Here is a 21,774-nt window from a genome sequence, read left to right on the forward strand (position 1 = left end):
CGACACATGCACAGGGGAGGGGCAAAAGGAGAGGTAGGGGGGAGAGAGGGAGAGAAGGAGAGAGACAGGGAGGGAGAGCGAGCAAGTGAGGGAGGAAATCTTAAGCAGGCTCCCCACCAAGCATGAAGCCCAAGGCAGGGCTCAATCTCACGACCCTGAGATCATGACCTGAATCGGACTTTTAACCAATTCAGTTAATTTTAACTGAGCCATCCTGGAGCCCCAGAGGACTTTTGCTTTTATAAAAGAAAAAAACCTTCAAAATATTTCTCTTGGCCAAGCATGTATCACTCAATACACTATTAAATTTGTTCCAAAATTGAAAACTAAAAAAAAATGTGCTGGATAATTTTATTTGTATTTATTTTCTTAATTTAAATTTAAATTCAATTAATTAACATATAGCGTATTATTAGTTTCAGAGGTAGAGTTCAGTGATTCATCATTTACTTGTATTTGTAAGCTTTGTTCCTTCTACTAAAAATGTATCTCACTATTCGTAATTCATCAGCTGGAAAACATTAAAATAAGGCAAAACAAAGTGAAAGCCAAGAAATACCAAAACACTCCAAAATTCAAAATTTTAACTATGCAAGAAGCTGAAGTCCCTCCTTAGAGGCAAGTCTCTCCTCAACAAGAAACATCCAGGGACCTATCACTGAGCTGCTAGCTTCTGCTACCACATGGAGGCCAAAGAGCAAAGAACAGTGGGGGCTGAGACAGTAGAAACTGCCCAACTTCCCCGTTTCATTTCCCAATTAAGTTATCTGTGCTGGAAGAGTTTCCGTGCCCACAAAGTGCATACAGAAAAGGGAGAGGTTTGGAAAATGAGGCACAACTTAACTTGAATATTTATGGCAAAGAGGACGGGGCAAGATAACATAAGCAATTCAAATTTATAAATAACGGAGCCCCACTTTGGTCAAGACCTTTAACAGGAAATCTGTCGCCAAGCAAATGTGCCCTGTTATCCTATTTCAAGTCAGAAAATAGGCTGTCACCTGCATTCTGTCACTAAGGATTGTGGAAAAATCTGGTTTTATGGAACTCAAACTGTTAGACCCTTCTGGGCCCTAAAAACAAACATTCTTCTTCTATTTTTGAGTAAGACATTAAGAGAGAAATCATAAAGCTCAAGTTCAGGCAGCAGAGGAATTAACAGACAGCTTAAGTAATATATAACCACAGGAGGCCTATATTGTGACAGTAACTAGGCAAAGGGAAAACTATTTTTGTGACTATTTCAACATATGAAACAAAATGAATGCAATCAAATCTACACTGTGGAAATAATACACATAAGATTACACATATATGAAAATAATAAAGACAGTCAAATTTTCTTCTGTATCACCAATTCTACGAAATAAAAGAAATCCAAAATCACTTCTCAATACTTAGTGACACTCAGACTTTGAGGTAAAAGCAGCCAGAGATTAGTTTATTAATTTTTGTGAAGATCTTATTTTTAAGTAATCTCTACACCCCACATGGGGCTCAAACTCACAACCCCGAGATCAAGAGTCACATGCTCCACCAACTGATCCTGCCAGGCGCTCCTTAATTTATGAGCAAAAATGTGCCAATAATCCAAAAATATTCTATTCATTTCCTGTCAATTTGCTTTGCTCTCCAGTAAACCTTCATCAAGTTACCAATCATTAGGTTAAAATGCCTTGCTTCTTCTACAGGAACAGTTTGGGAGAAAGCAAAACAGAAGCCACAAAAGAAAACCAAGCAGAACAGAAGAGCAGAGGGAAGGGATAACCAGAACAGCTGCAGCCAGAGCTGAGGCTTCAACCAAAGACGTACAGCTACACTTACCTTTCAAGTACAGGGGGTATTACTAACTCAGGTCTCATGAGTGCAAGATTCTGCAGAGCCTGGGCTGCTTCTAAACTACCAGTTTTGCTAAACATAGCCAAGAGGACAGGCTGAATAATGCATCGTACAAAGTCTGTAACATCTTGATCAGTAAGCTTATGGCTATCAGGCACAGGAGTTAACCAAGAAGGCTTCTTGTATCTTTCACGATGCAATCTTCTAACAACACTGTTTGGCAGCCGCTGAAGTAGTTTCATTAACTTGTTCTGGGGACACAGAAGCAAAAAGTCCAAGGTAGGTTCTTTTTCCCACACAGATATTTATGGTTCCTTTCTACCATCCAAATAAAGATTCTTAAAATAACAGCTCTTACAATCTTACAAAGACCTGCACATTGTAACTAGACAGAATAAAATGCTATTATCAATCGAAGTACTCATAATAAAAATGTGTTTCAAATGTCAATTTTAATTTCTAGCACCAGATGAATCTTCCATTACGTGAAAAATCATTTTAACCAGGCAAGGTGGAAAAAACCCAAAACAAACAAGGAACAAAAACCACAACTGACACTCCTTTCTGTTGCCAGAATTTGACATTTTGTCACCAGTTATCGGATCAGTATTATCTTCATTTATTTTTATGTTCTATGAACACAGTAACTTAATTTGAACTTAATCACCAATTTGGTATATATAGCCAAATTTATACAAAGAACAGAAAATGCATTACAGGTTATATACAATAGGCAACGTGTAACCACTTTTTAAAGATACGTATGACCGTATCTTTAAAAATTTCCAAACCCTACAATGAAAAAACGAACATACTCACCAGCCAGCGCCCATTATTTGAGGGATGGTAAAAAGATGTGATGCTGTTAAACAAACCAGCCAAGTGTTTTTGCACTAGCTTACTTGGTCCACCCTATTCAAATAAAAGAACAAAATATCAGTACCCACAGTACACTGGAAAATGGAAGGGCTCAATAGGCCCAAGCCTACATATACGTCTCTAACGTGGTGCACATCCATTCTGCTAACAAAAACCAATTCTACCTCTACGTAAGAGTCAAAAACAATTCCCCCGTGAACTTCCTACAATCTTCCATTTAAAACACTCTATTAAAAATAAGAGCAACTTACTGAAACCAAATTAGATAACTGAAAAGAGATCTTCCAATTTAGGGTATCAGGATATTTTACTCTTCTGCAGTGAAATAACTTTTGTCATGAAGACTGTCTTAAAATAACCAAGAGTGGTAACATGAGGCATAAAAAGCATTCCTTAAAGGATTCAAGAAGTGAATTTCTCATTGCAGGAAATGAAGAAGTGAGATTTACATAAATGCATTCAAATATTTTATTTTTACTCCTAAATGTTTCAAATGATTTAAACGTTACATTTGACCACATTTTGACTCAAAAGAAAAATATTTTTTCTTAATTATTACCAAAAAAAGTAACACCGAACAATAATACAACCTGGGGAAAAAAATGAGGAAAAAATTTAGCATTCCATCTTATCAAGTTCGACAGCTCTGAAGATAAAGAACTAAAATTTGGTTTTAAAACTTTCCATCTCTCAGGATGATCTTTCAAGAAAGAGCATAGACCTAAGGTAGACTGCTGAGTTATATTAAGAACGTGACTTTCTGCTGAAATGAAATCCGCATACATGTTCCCAATTGAGAAGAGGTCAACTACTAAAGAGATCGTAATAATTCCATAGAAAAAAACAACAAAAATGTCAACATTTTAACATAGTAATTAGTATTTTTATTTATTATATTCAATATTCATACTTAACACAAAATAAAACTGTCAATGGGAAAAACTCTGAGAAAGAACAGCAACATTAACTAAAATAAGCTGATACTAATCATGATATAATTTTGTGACTTCTAAAAAAATGAATTCCAAATCATTGCTTATGTAAGATAATAAACATCCAAATGTTTTTGCTCTTATGGAGTATTAGAAAGAAAATGTGATTATCCCTGTTTAATAATGAAACAGCAAAAACGGGGAGAATGAATTTTTTTTTTAAACTAAAAATAAAATTTAAGAGTAAAATCTCACAACCATCCTGCCTTTTCCACAGAAACAACCAACCAAACAACACAACCTGGCAGAAAATATCAAACACAGGATAACAATTTAAAAAAGAGACAGCAGTAGAAGCAATATAAATGACAATCCAGAAAAATTATACTATAGAATCGTTCTAATATTCTTATTTGCAAGATGACACTGAAATCCAAGCATGTGTATATATTTTTACTTTCCTTCAGGGATGTCAGTAAAGTAATCCTCCATACTTCTCCCTTCACCAAGATTACTTCGTTTATTTAGTAAGCTTTGTGTTCACTGTAATCTTCCACACTAAATGCATTCATACCAAACATATGTGAAATCCTGAGTTCTAATTCCACATTTATCATTATCAATTTGACCTTTCATTTGTGAGTCTGGTTCTTGACCTGTGAGACTATTAGACATTCTGAATCTCTCAAAACTCTAAACTTTGACTCCATTATTAAGAACCACTGGCTAGAGAAATGGTGAGTTTTTCTACATTCTGGGTCTGATAAACATTAGCTTACTACATCAGAAAATATCCAAGAATCAAATGACCAACTAAGATACCAATATAGCCGTATGTGATTATACAGAATTTTTGTATGGTTAACACAAAATTTAGATGAACTACTGTGTTACAAACCATCATGGCGGTGATCCATATCACAGCATGTCCTATATCATAAGCATTTGTTAAAAATCTTGGGACTAACACTTGACTGCTTCCCACTGGGAGGTTCAAGCTTCTCAGAATTCTCGTAAATATCTTTAAAAAGAAAAAAAGAATTAAGAATAAATATTTGTAAGTACCAAGTAACTCTTTAAAGAGCTGAAGTGTTATATATATTACTGTTATTGAATGTATTCTCACTGGATCAGGTTTTAAGCAAAACTATATACTATTTGGTAGCTCTATACACTGCTGCCATAAAAATTACAGAGAAATATCTATTTTAAAAAAAATTTTATTTATTTTGTTTCATTTTTTTAAAGTTTATTAATTTAAGTAATATCTACACCCAACATGGGGCTCGAACTCAGACCCTGATATCAAGAGCTGCATGCTCTAATGACTGAGCCAGCCAGGTGCCCCTATTTATTTTCTTTCAGATGACACTGAGGTCACAAAGGGGTGGATAAGCAGCAGCTGTATCCACGTACCCATAAACAAACGAGATATAGTTAAACATAAAAAGGCAAAATGTGGATAAGTAGAGTCCTATCTCTCTAAATGCAAATAAAATTACTTTTCCTATGCTTTCACTTCATGCCAAGAATATACAAAATGCAAATACCTATCTTCTAGATTACTTTCCCTCTCAAAATTCTATCATTGATTTGATTTTTTCCCAGGAATCTGCATTTTCACCTGTCTTTTAATAACTACATTTTATTTTTATTTATCTATTTCCTAAAGATTTTACTTATTTATTAGAGAGGAGGAGAGAGAGAGAGAACACAAGCAGGTGGAACGGCAGGCAGAGGGAGAGGGCGAAGCATGCTCCCTGCTGAGCAGAGCCGGGAGAAAATCACTTTTCCTCCTTAGTTTCTCCTGGACAGTTCAAGCAAAGGTAAACAGAGTATTTATCTGCGGCAGCTCCCCAGCCCTGCTCTACTGTCAGCGTGTGCATCAGAATCACCTGGATGCCCCATGTCAACCCTTCTGAACCTACTGCAGATGAAACAATATGGAAGATGCAATGTTAACACTGTACCTAGAGACACTCTAGCTTTATTTACTCCAGGAAAATATGATCTAAAAAGTAGAGAACACTCTAGAATGCAATCAAATACAAGACCCAAAATTTGTTGGAAGGTATGAATGTAAGATACCCTAAATAATATACTTAGTACTTTCTAAATTACTCACTCTGAAACTTCTATTTCATGTCTTACATAAGAAAGACAAAAATCACACATTTATAATTACCTTGGTATGATCCAATTAGTTTTTGAAAATAAATGATCTATCCTGGTTAACTGCACGTTTTTACTAGTGGTCAAGAAATATTTTAGGAATTAGCATACAAAACCACACTTCTTAAAGACACAAAAAGTGCTATCAGTGCTACTGTATGTTGTACGCTCAAAAGTTCTTAATTACCTTTGGTACATATGGATCCCAATCTATGTACCCTATATTATCTGTAGCCAATCGAGCAAAGAGATTTACAAGTTGCTGAAAGTAAACAAAAGAAGAAAAAAAGAGGGTTAAGTAAATACACTTGTTGTTATTAAGTGTCACAGTCACACCTCCATCCATTTCTGGTTCTCAGCTGTCATCATTAGCACAACTTAATATATGGTTTATGACTCATTTTTTTAAAATCTCCAAATATAAGTTCTGATTCCTGTCACCCATTTAAAATCAAATGCAGTTGAAATGCTTATTAAAAGGGAAATGACAAAGCATCATCCACAATGCAAACAGAAGAATAAATTTTAATCTAATAAGCATAGAGAAAACATCCCTGTGTGTCCAGCAACACACTAATGAAGGTACGATAGGAAACAAACAAGTCTTACATTTCATGCACTTCACAACACACGCATATGCTTCTAGATATCAATAAAACCAAAAGAAGTGGCTATTTCTGTTAGAAACAGCAAACGGAATTAAAAAAAAACAATTACAACATTGCTAACAGCCAATTCTAAGGAATTAACGTTACTTATCAAACGATCTGATAGCAAAGATGGAAAAAATAGGATACTCACCCCCTCCCACTGTGGGAGATTTTGCACTGAAACCCAAAGGCCAATTAATTCATCAAACCAAAGTCTGAAGAAGAAAAATGTTATGAATAGCAAGTGATTTATAGAAAGTGGTTCAAAGCCAGGTAGCCTTTGTATTTTTTAAAATATTACTCTTACTGATAACTATACAACCTAGAAAAAATAATACTGACTGTTACAAACTTAATGGGACAAATGACTACTTCTGTCTGCATATTCCCCTTGCAATATATTTATGCTAAAGAGTCATCTCATCAAACCTCTGCATCATTGTTAGGGGCACCTGGGTGGCTCAGTTGGTTAAGTGCCCAACTCTTAGTTTCTGCTCGGGTCATGGTCCTGGGATGGAGGCCAACGTCAGGCTCCATGCTCAGTGGGGAGTCTGCTTGTGGATTCTCTGACCCTCCCCCTTGCTCGTACTTGCACACACGTACCCCCTCTCTCTCTCAAATAAATTTAAAAAATCATTAAAAAAAAAACCCACCTCTACTTCATAATTAAATAATTATTGTCCACCCCTACCTAATACTGTTTTCAAGTGTCTCCTCCCTTTCTCCTTCAGTATTTTCCTATTACTACTGGTTCTTGCAACTCTCCCTTATATTCCTTCCTTTAATAAGCCAATTAGTAATTACGCAATTAACTAGCACTATAATAAATGTTCCCCAAAACAGATGAGCCACATAGTATTAGGTACAATTAAAATATCATTGGAGAAATGATCTCAAATTAAACAGAAGAGAATGTAAGGGCAAGAACATGTTGGAATACTATTCACCAATCTTTACAAATGTCAAAGAAATGCAGTTTTTTAAATTACTGAATTAGAATTAAAATTTCATAAATACACAGCTAAATACAAAATTTCTGATTTAACACCTCACTATAGACAATATGGGGAGTTGGGGAGTAAGCATGAACCCACAACACAATACTACCTATTTTTTTCTAGTTTTTTCATATCTTTTTCTGTTTTCATAAAAGCATAGTCAAAGGGATGCCTGGGTGGCTCAGTTGGTTAAACATCTGCCTTTGGCTCAGGTCATGATCCCGAGGTCCTGGGAGGTCCTGGGATCGAGCCCTGGGTTGGGCTCCCTGCTCAGTGGGGAGTCTGCTTCTCCCTTTCCCTCTGCCCCTGTCCTACCTCGTGCACACGCGTGGTGCCGTCTCACTCTCAAATAAAATCTTTTTAAAAAAAGAACATAGTCTAAACATATTTCTTTTCCTTCTTTCTCTCTTTCTTTTTTAGAGAGAGTGAGGGAGGGAGGAGCGGCAGAAGAAGAGAATCTTAAGCAGGCTCCACACCCAGGGCTCAATCTCACCACCCTGAGATCATGACCTGAGCAGAAATCAACAGTCAAGACGCTTAGCTGACTGAGCCACCCAGGCTCCCCTAAATATTTTTTCATTCTAGGATTTGTTATTCCCTAGAGTCATCTAGAAAAAAGTTCTTAAAAACAGTGCAAAGACTAGAATGAGTAAAGGAAAAAAAATTATAAAAAAAGACCTAAGAAAAATTATAAGTGATGAATAAAACCAAGTTTTTAGGAAAACACTTTTCCTTTCCCTAAACTCCACACAATTTAACATTTCTTATCACTGCCTATTTACTGATATTTTCTACTTCTTTTTGCATTTTTTATTCTTTCTCTCTTGATTTCTTAAATTAAAGCCCTTAACTTTACTTTTTCTTTTAGCAATCTCTACACCCAACGTGGGGCTCAAGCCCAAGATCAAGAATCATGTGCTCCACCAACGGATCCAGCCAGATGCCCCGTAAAGCCCTCATCATATTTGGCTTGACATACAAGCATTATTCTCTCCTCATTTACAATCTTACGTTTAACTGTTTCAGCTTCCGCACACTTCAAGTATAATCAACACAATGGTTGAGTTAGTAAATTTTGGTTTACTTATTATTACTTTACTAGATGGCTTATATTTCTCCGTTTCTTGCTCTATTCTACAATTTGTCAAGATATGTATATACTTACTTAAAACCTTTATGATGAAGTTCTGGAGGAAGGGAGGTAGGAAGAAATATTTCAAAATAAGTGATGGCCTTTTGCATTGTTACATCAAAAGGGCACATTAAAGGCCGCCATTCTTCTAGCATCTCAGCTGTGGCATCTGCTGGGAAGTATCTAATAAAAAAGAAGGTACTCATTTAACTGATCATTAGCTAAAAGGTCTACACATCAACAAACGACCAATAAAAAAAGGGGAGGTAGGGAATGATTTCATAAGGTACAACATACACTACAAATGTCAAGTTAACTTAAACACATTTTTGCAACTCTAAAATAAATACCTTGTCACACCTAAAGGTAAATTTTTCTTCTTTTCTATAGGACTTAGAGGAAAAATATCTAGTCACGGAGAATCCAGTCTATATAAGAAATGGATAATCAGTGAAATGAGAAAGAGAACATTTAGCCCAGGCATGTTTGGACCAACCATTGACTGTACCACAGACCTCTCTTGTATACAAGAGTGGACTGGACTAGATGGTCTGGTCCTATAGGTGCTAACATTCTTCAAGTCTATGAAATGGGCAGGAAAGCCCCTGGAGTAGAGAATATTCACCAAATTAAAATCTGAAGTGTACATCCATACACGAAAGTAAATGGAAAAAGAGGACCCATGTATAATTACCAAATACCCATTAAGGGGGTTTAAAATAACAAAAAAAGTATATGAGAAATTTGGATTTGGGCATGGCCAAAAAAGTTAGGAAACCTCTTCAAATGCACTTGTAGGTTTGGCCTACATGTCACATTATTAATACTATCATATCTTTGTCCATCTGTATTAATTAGAATCACACTTCATTCATTAATGTGAAGAATAAAACTACATTTCTAGAATTGCTTCTTTGAGTTCATCAAGCATCTAGGTGCCAGGTCATTATGCCACAATTAGAATAAAAAAAACAAAAAACACAATATATTCTGCCTTTAAATATCTCATACATCAATTCTCCTTCTTAATTTTTCCAGAGTCAACTGTTAGCCTTTGGTGTTCTATGAATTATCTAAAAACCTAAAAACCACTAAGTACCCGAGGGATGATCAAGTTTCCTGTGAGGAAACACAGGCCAAGAGGTCACTGCTCATTGATGGCTTACGACTCAGGTTAAATCTTAAGCCTCAATCTTAAAAGGGAAACTATATCCTAAAATGCATGTGCCCAAGACTGAGAATATAGTAGGTCAGCAACAAATACCTGATTTATAAAACCATTTATAACCATTTATATTATAAGAATATAATAAAATAGGGATTTCTATTCAAAAGAATTCACTGCATCCATACACAGCAGGATAAGCAGTCTTAGAACAGCCTAATAATAGTTCAAGTCCACAGAACTGGGTCTTTATTTATTTCATTTTATTAAGTTCTATGCCCAACATGGGGCTCACACTCCTGACCTCAAAATCAAGAGTCCATGCTCTACCAACTGAGCCAGACAGACACCTCAAGTCCATAGAATTGGATTTTAATTGATTAAAACTAAATTCAACCCATATTCATCTTTAAACATCAGAATATGGAATATTTCTGTATATTCTACTGAAAGAGAACATACTTAAAGAAAATGTCTGAAAACCTTCTTTTATTACCCACATTTTAATACAATCCCTACAACGCTCATTTTGGAGAATATTTTTGAATCTGAGTAATGATACTCCAGGAAAATCTTTCAAATAAAGACAATTACACATAAATTATGGCATTCTTACTTTAAAATAGGTAACTGACACCCACGCCACTTAAAAATTTCTAAATTTATAAATGAAATCTGAATAATTCAGTTCAAGAGTTGGAAATATGTTGTGCCCAGTGACTAACATCACAATGTTAGAAACGATTTACACCTTTCATTTCCTCTTCAAAGCATACTAAGGATGGGGAAAAGCCCACAGAAATAAAAGAGGTTTTATAAAACGAGAAGCTACTTACGGTCGGCAGCTTTTCACGAGTGTTTTGAGAACATTTTCTACAGAACTAGGGGGGAAAGAGCCATTTGATAAATTAGGTTGGTGTAATTTGAGAATGCACCTAATCCAATTAATAAATATCTCTAAGATAGCTCATACTTTTAAAGATTATCTGTGTACATGCAATAACTAATCTTCCTCTTTCATAAAGACAGAACTGTAAGGATTAACTACCTAGACTCTGTAATCTACTCTTTCCTTTGCCCTCGTTTTGCTCATTCTCTGTTGCAATCTATTGTAAACTACAGGGAATAAAACTGGGAAAAGGACAAATGATTTTCAATCTTTACAAAGTAGGCAGCAATGACCACACTTAACAGCACATCAAGAAGTATGCTCAGCAGCTTAAAACTTCAAATACTAATTTTTATTTCTATTAAAGTGCTTTTACATCAAAACACAAACAGCAGACAAAATCTAGTGTGCTTATATCAGCAACTGACAGAAACTAGTTTTCAGTAACCAATGGCGAGAGTTCTATAACCCTACTTTACGGCCAATAACAATCATCAAAAATAGCAACAGCCATCTCTTTGACCAGCTACTTAAAAAGTTAGCTGAGTGACATTAAAAAGCTATAACTTATTTTCCAACTTTGGAGGTGGTTCAAGTGAATTTAAGAAAACAACATAAGTATTTGTATATGGATTTAAATAAATGTTTGTCTAAATGAAAAGGTCAATGTGTACTGGTTTAAACACACTTGGCCAGAATGGAATATTTAAATTAATGAGACCATACTCAAAAGAGGTAAAATGCAAGTAAACCAAAGGGCACAAGGTAATTTTGGACTGGAATTTTAAAATAAATGTGTGGCTACTTACAGTATGATGTATACAAGTAAATAAAACAAGTCCTCAAATCTCAAGAAAAAAAATTATGAGGGAAAGGGGTAACTTTCAGGCAGTGCTCCACCTGACACTTTCTCATTAAGCTTCTTGAAAATTGTTAAGTCCAGAAGTCTATCCAACTTCTCTGAAAGCTTAAGAACTAATCTGTAAAGAAATTCCAAGGAATAACACAAACCAAACTCAGCACAAGTAATCAATTATACAACCAAGAGACAAAACTATGATTTCATTACTAGAAGGTGTAGAAATCTTCTTTAATTTCAAAACTAGAAAGAAAAAAATTAACTGAAGAGGAAACTAGGCTACAACCCATGAGATAATTCTAAAATTAAAAAAAGATCATATGGCCAAAGAGACACGGAACATTTTCTCGGATTATCAGGGAGAGATTCTACATTCTCTCATAAAAAAGCTAAGCAATTGAAAAACAATTAGTTTAGAGAACATCTAAGTTTGCCCGGTTAAAAAAGGCGTAAACTTCTCTCCAACTACATTTAAACTCCCTGAAGACCATGACTATGTTTACTTTCAGGCATTTCCAAAGTACTTTTAGAAGGCTATGTGTTCATATATATTTATGGATATTTACATTTATTAATTTACAATAACACAATAAACATTTTCTATCAGAGCAACAAAGAGCACAGATCTTTGGATCTTCTTTTCGTTTGGACTGAAGAACCCCATTTAGAAACAAATTATAGACAAGGTTTAAAGAGAACCACCTAGTTCCACACTAAGTAATAGATAACTTAAATGCAGATTTAAAAAAGATAATTCTAAAATGGCAAACTTTGTGTCCAAGGAAATAAGCAGAAGATCTGTAATTCTACCAGTTCCTAAAGTTTGTGTTCATGTTAACTTTACATTTATTTCACTGTTTCTGTGGCAACTCTTTGGGAGTACAACACAGAAAGCCTGCTCTTTTCACTGGTAACTTTTCTATTCCACCAACAAACTTTCATATAATGTCAAAAATGATTCTAGAAAGCAGTCAAAAGGCTGCACAGCCACCTGCTTTCTCCAGTTCCCTTCACTCTTCAGAAGAATAGGACATTAATTATAATACTTGATAGCTGTCACTTCATTCTTTAGAGGAACAGGGTATGTGGGAATGTGCTTTAGTTTATCTAAATAAAGTCAATTTCAACCCCTCCTTATATATACGGCCTGTGCCAATGGATTTATGCTCTTTATCCAGAAAAGGGTACAATCTCTCTAACCTGTGATATCTGTATAGTGACCTTTTGTGATTCTTGTAATCTCTCAAGATGAAGGGAACAATGTTTCTGTTTAAAAATAAAATAAAAGGTTAAGGCTAGATGCGACTAGACTATATTTCACTAATTTTTAGAGGGAGTGAATAATCACTATGTACTTTCCCAACTGTTGGAAATTTAACTAAAGTGATTACAATTCAAAACACTTTAAAAAAAATCAAAAGGGATCTACAGAAGGAATAAGCTTTGGATGGGTTTTCTCATACCCTACTTCCTCTTAGAAAAGGCATGTTAAGTTGAAAAGAAAGCCATAAGCATATCATGCAACAGTTCACAACTTGGGCTTAGAATCAGACAGATTTAAATTTGATTACCAGTTCTGCTACTTACTATCAGTTCAATATTACAGCCTCAGTTTTTCCATCTATATAATAGTAATAATACCTACCTCTCAGAAGGCTGTTACAAAAATTAAATGAGATAATGTAAGGAAAACAGTTATCTGGCCCAGAAATAAGCATAAAAATTGTTAACTATAATTATTATTTCATATTATCCAAAACAAATTATATTTTCAATCTCCTTAAGAACTAATATTTTGTGCTCATTTTGCTTTCACATTTATTCTACTGTCTCTCAACAATTATTAATTTATGATTTAGGGCGTCACATCAAAATAGGAAATTCTTCCCCCAATTCCCACCTTATTTATTAGGGCAGAAAGTAAGTTCTTGGCCCAGTTCCAACAAATGACTTTGTGTGACTTTTCCTCTCTGGGCTATAATTTCTTACTCTGTATGATGACATAAGTAAAGTAAATACCAAAAATGTAGTAGAGAAGCTTGAGGAAAGCCAAAAACCTTAGCCTGAAGTTACACCACTTACTGAGATAGGAGACTTATATAAACCTGGAGGTTTATGCTTCCTATCTCCTCGGCCTTTCCTAATTATCAGGACAATATTTTACTTCTAAACCACAGCAAATGATTTATTTGAGATGAAGCAGCGTGGACTGCTCATAGTCATAAGTACTTTCAGCTTCACTTGACAATTCTTGAACTAAAATTTAGCTTCAGAATTATCATATTTGCTTTCTTATAAATGAACGGGGCAACTGTAACACTGACATATTCTATATACCTCTGCCTTAACCTCCTTATAATTTAGTGGTAATTGCCCATATGATATTTTTTCTCTTAAGAATGTACTTCATTTAATCCAAAAAAACCTCAGTTTTACCCTGCTTTCTCTATTTCTACACAAACACAACCATCAGTTCGTCAAACACAATCCACCTCATATCTAATTCTTCAAAACCTAATATTGCGTAGTGAAATCAGCCAGTACTCATTTTTCAGAGCCACGTCACACAAAATTAGGGTCAAGATAATTCTACCATAAGAAAGGTACAAGTAAAGTATAATATCTTCATCACTGAAGTAGAATTAACACTGATTTTTCATTAACACAGCCATAGCTAGTGTTAAGAGGTGGTAATAATCCTGACCACTCAAGTAAAAGGAGCATACCTAACTGCTGAAAGTGATAAGCCTGATCAGTGTGAACTAAATATATTTTTTAAATGCTTTAAAGAGAGCAGCTTCTAAAGAAAGATCATTATAACACAGATACAACTTTTGGAAGAAACGTTACCAAAGTCATTAATAAAAATCAACTACTCGTTTCCACATTTCCAAATAAAAGTTAAAGTGGTATTCTTAAAAGAGCAAATAATATGTTAAAAATCACTAGATCTACCTTATTAATAACCACTGGTTATAACCATAAACTATTTTAAATTTCAACAGGTCCTCAGAGAAATCACTTTCATTTCATTATGTTAAATTCTATAGCTAGAGATCATTCTTGAGCTGCTGATAGTAACTTAAGCTTGGAAAATGTAGCCACATGTGTCAAGAAATCCCCAGCAGAGTAAGAACATGTCATTTCCAGGTGTTGAAGGGGGAACCAAGGATTTAGCTGTATCTTAGGAATGAGAACACCAACTCAAAGTCCTTTGTCAGATCAACTGAGAAACAAATACCATCAAGAACAAGTACCAGAAAAGAGAAATAATCAAGTTTCTCCAGAGGCAGATTACTACGAAAAATGCTAATGTTTAATACTCTATGATTCCCTTGGAGAACAACATATGAAAGAAAAACAGATCTTAAAAAATTATTTTTTAGGGGCGCCTGGGTGGCTCCATTATTAGGCGTCTGTCTTCGGCTCAGGTCAGGAACACAGGGTCTTGGGATCAAACCCCGCATCGGGCTCCTGCTCAGCGGAAAGCCTGCTTCTCCCTCTCCCACTCCCTCTGCTTGTGTTCCCTCTGTCTCTCTGTCAAATAAATAAATAAAATCTTTAAAAAAACCTTATTTTTAGAAAAGTAAATTGAGTTATCTAGGCCCAAACTGCTCATGATGCAACTATGTAAACCTTTAACATCAAAGAACTCACAAAAGTCAAATTGGTAGTGACAAAACTAAACGAATTTATACACATAGCAATTCAAATATGAATTGCCTATGCCCATTTGTAAAAGCTGATCTACGCATAATTCCCTCACGTCTTGTTAGTAGCAACAGTCTTCATTAGTAATTTGCAATATGCTACCCCGATTTAAGTGGATGGGATATCATTTTAGGAAATAAAACTAGGTCCCTAACAACATAAACAGTAAGTGATTCTTATGTTGCTATAATCAAGTTCAAACTACCTAACTCCTTTCCAGTTTTCTTTTTTTTTATATTAAATAAGAAACTCCTACAATTTGTTTCTCCAGTAGAACCTAGAAACAGAGAAGAGTGAAAAATGGTCTCTTGCCCCCGAGGCATAAAGGCAGAAAGACAGAAGAAGGAAAAAAGGGAGAGCAAAAGAGGGAGGAAGATAAAAGGGGAAGGGAAAGAAAAATGTTAAATAATCCTTGCTCCAAAAAATAGAACCAGCTTTTAATATCATGTTGAAATGCATGACACCCTAAGCTGTAGTTTCAAATAAAGACAAACACATAAGGCACATGAGTTTAAGACTTGAAAGACAGTTAACAAATGAAGCAACCTTTCACTTTTGATTATAAAAATAGTATTCTAAAAATAGTATGAACACATGCAGTCAGCTGACAAAACCATTTCAAAATGAGTCAGAATACATCTTAGATGAAAATACTCAAAGCAAAAATACCAATTCCAAAAGCATGCCATATTGAAGGGCTTTCAGGGGTTTTCTGAAGTAAAATGTTTGTGAAGTCATAACTTTATCCCTTGATTATAAACACTTGCTATACTAGTATACTAAATAGAAACTTAAGTAGAAAAGTAAATTTTTAAATGTTTAAAATGATTCCCTATTAGAAATTCAGTGGATACAGAATAGCTCTGAGGAACCAAAACTAAAAAGTATTGCTGTATGGCTGGCTCTCCAACAGATTTCTCTTAATTTCTTTCTTTCTTTTAAGATTTTATTGATTTTATTTATTTATTTAAGAGCGAGAGAGCATAGAGGGAGAATGAGAGGGAGAAGCAAACTCTCCACTGAGTAGAGAGCCTGATGTGGGGCTTGATCCCAGGATCCTGGGATCATGACCCGAGCCAAAGGCAGATGCATAACCAACTGAGCGACCCAAGCACCCCAAGATTGAAGACTATTTTAACTGTCACTACACTGGCAATAAGCAGACATAAAACAAGTAATGTCACAGAATTTCATTAGTAATTTTGTTGTTAAAATACTTGATGTTACTGTCATCCTTTTTGGTATGGCACAAAAGGTAATTTATGTTGTAAAAATTAGATATTGACGTTACTAATTTATTTTAGCATTGCTTGTTAGTTTTCAATCTTACTGATACTGTCCCCAGAAGTCCACTGCACAAATTCTTTTTTTCCCTAGGTTTTTTTTTTTTTTAATTGGTATTCACTTCAGAAACTTGAATCCACAGATAAAAGCAGTACATTACCAGAAACTTACAAGTAAACACAGATTATACATGCAAATTTCTGTTCACAAAGGTCCCATGTGCAGGTATATGAATTAGAAGCCAAACTGTTTTTAAAATTATGGCCAAACTGTTTTTAAAATCCACTGCACAAAGTCTCTATGACTTCATATACCAATGTTTTTTTCCCAATTCTTCTATTGCTCTCACATGTAATAATGTTCAAAAATAATGTTTTGTGATACTAAGTAACTATACCATTCCATATCATTTCATAAAGGATTACTGTGACACTGTATTATAAATAAGGCCAGCTTATCTGCAAGAATATCATTACTTCCTTTCCCCCAGCTTAGTACTCTAAAATTAAACCTACTTCCCTCTCTTTCACCATACTTAAATAAGTCTTACCTGTTATTCTTTATCCTAACACTAGGTTTTATTTATTTATTTTTTAAAAGATTTTGTCAGAGAGAGAGAGAGCACAAGCAGGGGGAGCAGCAGGCAGAGGGAGAAGCAGACTCCCCCCGCTGAGCAAGAAGCCTGATGTGGGATTCGATGTCAGGACCCTGGGATTATGACCTGAGCCAAAGGCAGACACTTATCCAACTGAGCCACGAGCTGTGCCACTAGTTTTTATTTTAATGTCCACTCATAATGCTTTTATTTTCTTGTACTTCTTATACAAAAACTATTTTGATCTTTTTAAAATTCAAACGTACTCATTACAGGCAGATGCAAAATCTGAATACCATTTTGTATCTTCAGTGTAATGATGCCTGCATGTTCAAAATACATATTGTTTTATAATGAACTACCGTCCCATTATGGGAACCACATTATGGTTAGACATTATTTCTATTTATGAAGTCCAAGATGGCGGCAGCAGAGGAGACCTTAGTTTCTTCTGGTCCCAGGAATTCAGCTAGATAGCTATCAAGTCATTCTGAACAACCTGTGAACTCAACCGGAGATCTAAGAAAAGAATAGCTGCAACTCTACAAATAGAAAAGCGACCACTTTCTGCAAGGTGGGAGGTGTGGAGAAATGAATCCAAGGCGATATATGGAAAGATAAACTGCAGGGGGAGGGAGCCTCCATCAGCCAGCTACTGGAAAGTGATATAGCAGCGGAGCACAAAATTGGAACTTCTAGAAGTCTGCTCCAGTGAGGGACATCCCAATCTGAAAGATGCTCCGGCGGTGAAGTGGGGGAGGAATCCCAGGTGGGAGAGTGTGGTCTCAGGATCCTCGGGGTCATAGGTAGACGGGGTGGGGGGGGGTGCTTGAGTGCCGCAGAGTTCCCAGGTATTGGAGCGGGGAAGCCAGCTGCAAAGAGTGGGCTCAGTAGTGGGCTCTCAGCGTGGGGTTGCCATAAACCGAGAACTGCAGCTCAGTCAGGCCACTATTCTCTGAGCAGGGGCCCAACAAGGGGCAGAACTGGGGAGGCCCCCCTTCCTCCCCCCAGAGGAGCAGTGCAGGAGCACACCACAGGAGTCTGCAGGGTTTGGAGACTTGAAACGGGGTCTCTTGCCTGAGATAGAAATGCTCAGTCACAGGCTGGGTGAGCGTGGAGTGTGGACTGAGACCAGGGGGACAGGAGTGACTGACTGCTTTTCTCTGAGGGCTCACCAAGAAGTGGGGTCCTGAGCTCTCTGCTCCGGGGCTAGAGATTGGGAGGCTGCCATTTTCATTCTCATCCTCTAAGGCTACGCAGAAAGCCTTCAGGGAACAAAAGCCACGGAGCGCAAAAGCCACAGAGAGCAAAACTTACTTAGCCTGAGCAGATTACTTAGCCTGGCCCCCTGGCAAGGGTGGTACAATTCCGCCTGGGGCAAATACAGTGGGAAATCGAAACAGGCCCCGTGCCCAAAAGATCAGCAAGAACATCCAGCCAAGACCAAGTTCATCAACAATTGAGAACTACAAAACTCCAACACTAGGGGAATACAGCATACAGAATTCATGGTTTTTACCCCACAATTCTTCAGTCTTTCAATTTAAACTTTCTTTTCTCCTTCCTTTTTCAATTTCTTATTTTATCAACTCTTTTGTTAAAAATCTTTATTAATTTTCATTTTTATGTTACATTCTATGCTTTCATTGTATCTAATTTTATTTTTGCATATATCGAAGTTTTTCCTTCTTTACAATTCTGGGATTCAGTTTATTCTAACAGATCAAAATATACCCCAAATCTAGTGTATGGCTCTGTTCTCTTCACCTTCACCATATTCTTTTCTTTCTTCTTCTTTTTTAGTTGTTTTCTGTTTTGTTAAAAGTCTTTTTCAATTTTCATCTTTACGGTGATATTCTATCCTTCCAATGTATTTAATTTTATATTTGTATATATATAAGTTCTTCTTTCTTTACAATTTTGAGATGTTGTTTCTCCTAACAAACCCACCAAAATACACTCAGGATATAGTGTATTGCACTGTTCCATTTACCTGTCTGTTTACACTCCTTCTTTTCCATTTTTTTGTTTTTGTCTTTTAATTTTCATTTTTATTGTTATATTCTATCCTTTCATTGTATTTAATTTTATTTTTGTACATATATAAGTTTTTCTTTCTTTACAATTTTGGGATCTAGTTTTCTAACAAACGGAACTATAAAATACACATGGGATCCAGTGAATTTTTCTGTTCTGTTCACCTGTCTGATCATATTCTCTTTTTTTGTTGTTAATCTTTTTTTTTTTTTTTTTCAGTTTTGCGCTTCTTCTGATTTCTTTCGTGTGTATTTCTCAGGGGTTTTTGTTGCCATTTTAGTATTTTGTTCTCTTGTTCATCTATTCTTCTCTGGACATAATGACAAGATGGAAAAACTCAACTGAAAAAAGAAAACAAGAGGCAGTACTGACTGTCAGGGACCTAAACAAAATGGATGTAAGTAAGATGCTGGAACTAGAGTTCAGAATAATGATTATAAAGATACTAGCTGGGCTTGAAAAAAAGCATAGAAGACACTAGAGAATCCCCTTCTGGAGAAATAAAAGAACTAAAAATCTAATCAGGTCAAAATCAAAAAGGCTATTAATGAGACGCAATCAAAAATGGAGGTCTGGGACGCCTGGGTGGCTCAGTTGTTAAGCGTCTGCCTTTGGCTCAGGGCATGATCCCCGCGTTCTGGGATCAAGCCCCACATCAGGCTCTTCTGCTGGGAGCCTGCTTCTTCCTCTCCCACTCCCCCTGCTTGTGTTCCCTCTCTCGCTGGCTGTCTCTACCTCTGTCAAATAAATAAATAAAATCTTTAAAAAAAAAAAATGGAGGTCTAACCGCCAGGATAAATGAGGCAGAAGAGAGAATTAGTGCTATAAAAGACCAAATGATAGAGAATAAAGCAGCAGAGAAAAAGAGATAAACAACTACTGGATCGTGAGGAGAGAATGAGAGGTAAGTGATACCATTAAGCAAAATAATATTAAAATAACTGGGATCCCAGAAGAAGATGAAAGGGGGAGCAAAAGGTATATTGGAGCAAATTATAGCTGAGAACTTCTCTAATCTGGGGAAGGAAACAGGCATCCAAGTCCAGGAGGCACAGAGAACCCCCCTCAAAATCAATAAAAATAGGTCAACACCCCAAGATACAATAGTGAAACTTGCAAATCTCAGAGACAAAAAGAACATCCTGAAAACAGCTCAGGGGGACAAGAGGGCCATAACCTACAAGGGCAGAAACATTAGACTGGCAGCATACATATCCACAGAGACCTGGCAAGCCAGAAAGGACCAGCATCATATATTCAGGGTGCTAAATGAGAAAATATATAACTAAGAATATTTTATCCAGCTAGGATGTCTTTCAAAATAGAAGGAGAGATAAAAAGCTTCCAGGACAAACAGGAACTAAAAGATTTGTGATTACTAAACCAGCCCTACAAGAAATATTAAAAGGGATCCTTTAAGTAAAGAAAGAGCACAAAAGTAACATAAATAGACCAGAAAGGAACACAGACAACATACAGAAACTGACTTACAGGTAATGCAATAGCACTAAATTCATATCTTTCAATAGTTACTCTGAATGTAAATGGGCTAAATGGTGGTGCCTGGTTGGCTTAGTCAGTTAAGCGTCTAACTTCAGCTCAGGTCATGAACCCAGGGTCCTGAGATCAGTCTCCCGGGGAGCCTGCGTTTCTCTCTCCTACCTGCTCCTGCACTCTCTCGCTATCTCATGTCACTGTCTCTCTCTCTAATAAATAAAATCTTTAATTTAAAAAAATGGGCTAAATGGCCCAATCAAAAGACACAGGTTATCAGATTAGATAAAAAAGGAAGACCCACTGATATGTTGTCTGCAAGAGATTCATTTCAGACCTCATGACACCTCCAGATTTAAAGTGAGGGCACAGAAAACCACATATCATGCTAATGGATATCAAAAGAAAGCTGGGGTGGCAATCCTTATATCAGACAAATTAGATTTTAAACCAAAGACTGTAATAAGAGATAAGGAAGGACACTACATCAAAATTCAAGGGTCTATCCAATAAGAAGATCAAACAATTGTAAATATTTATGCCCCTAACATGCGAGCAGTCAATTATATAAACCAATTAATAACAAAATTTTAAAAAACATATTTAAAATAATAATATAATAATAGTAGTAGGGGATTTTAACACCTCACTCACTGCAATGGACAGATCATCTAAGCAGAAGATCAACAAGGACACAAGGGCTTTGAATGACACACAGGACCAGATGGACTTCACAGATATATTCAGAACATTCCATCCTAAAGCAACAGAATACACAGTCTTCCCAAGTGCACATGGAACATTCTCCAGAAGAGATTACACCCTGGGTCACAAATCAGGTCTCAACCAGTACCAAGAGACTGGGATCATTCCCTGCATATTTTCGGATCACAATGCTTTGAAACTCAAACTCAGTCACAAGAGGAAAGTTGGAAAGAACTCAAATACACGAAGGATAAAGAGCATCCTACTAAAAAAAATCACTGGATCAACCAGGAAATTAAAAAATTTAAAAAACTCACGGAAACAAATGAAAATGAAAACACAACTGCTTAAATTTGGGATGCAACAAAGGCAGTCCTAAGAGGGAAGTGTATAGCATTACAAGCCCTTCTCAAGAAACAAGAAAGGTCTCAAA

General features: G+C 36.0%; 1 protein-coding gene across 2 annotated transcripts in view; it reads right to left on the minus strand.

The window, feature by feature from the left end:
* Positions 1 to 21,774, minus strand: part of PSME4 (proteasome activator subunit 4) — a 103,984-nt gene that overhangs the window by 55,811 nt on the left and 26,399 nt on the right. The window contains exons 4-11 of one of the 2 annotated variants that reach the window (XM_087863397.1): positions 12,716 to 12,781; positions 10,604 to 10,648; positions 8,636 to 8,785; positions 6,624 to 6,687; positions 6,010 to 6,084; positions 4,549 to 4,671; positions 2,659 to 2,751; positions 1,825 to 2,090 (exon numbers count right to left, since the gene is read on the minus strand). In XM_087863397.1, coding sequence (XP_087719523.1) covers positions 1,825 to 2,090; positions 2,659 to 2,751; positions 4,549 to 4,671; positions 6,010 to 6,084; positions 6,624 to 6,687; positions 8,636 to 8,785; positions 10,604 to 10,648; positions 12,716 to 12,781 — 882 coding nt within the window. The remainder of the gene's footprint in view (positions 1 to 1,824; positions 2,091 to 2,658; positions 2,752 to 4,548; positions 4,672 to 6,009; positions 6,085 to 6,623; positions 6,688 to 8,635; positions 8,786 to 10,603; positions 10,649 to 12,715; positions 12,782 to 21,774) is intronic. The other variant, XM_045787973.2, reaches the window with a different exon arrangement.

Source organism: Ursus americanus, chromosome 7, assembly GCF_024610735.1.
Source record: "Ursus americanus isolate L20-20 chromosome 7, mUrsAme1.1.p, whole genome shotgun sequence".
Classification (NCBI taxonomy): Eukaryota; Metazoa; Chordata; class Mammalia; order Carnivora; family Ursidae; genus Ursus; species Ursus americanus.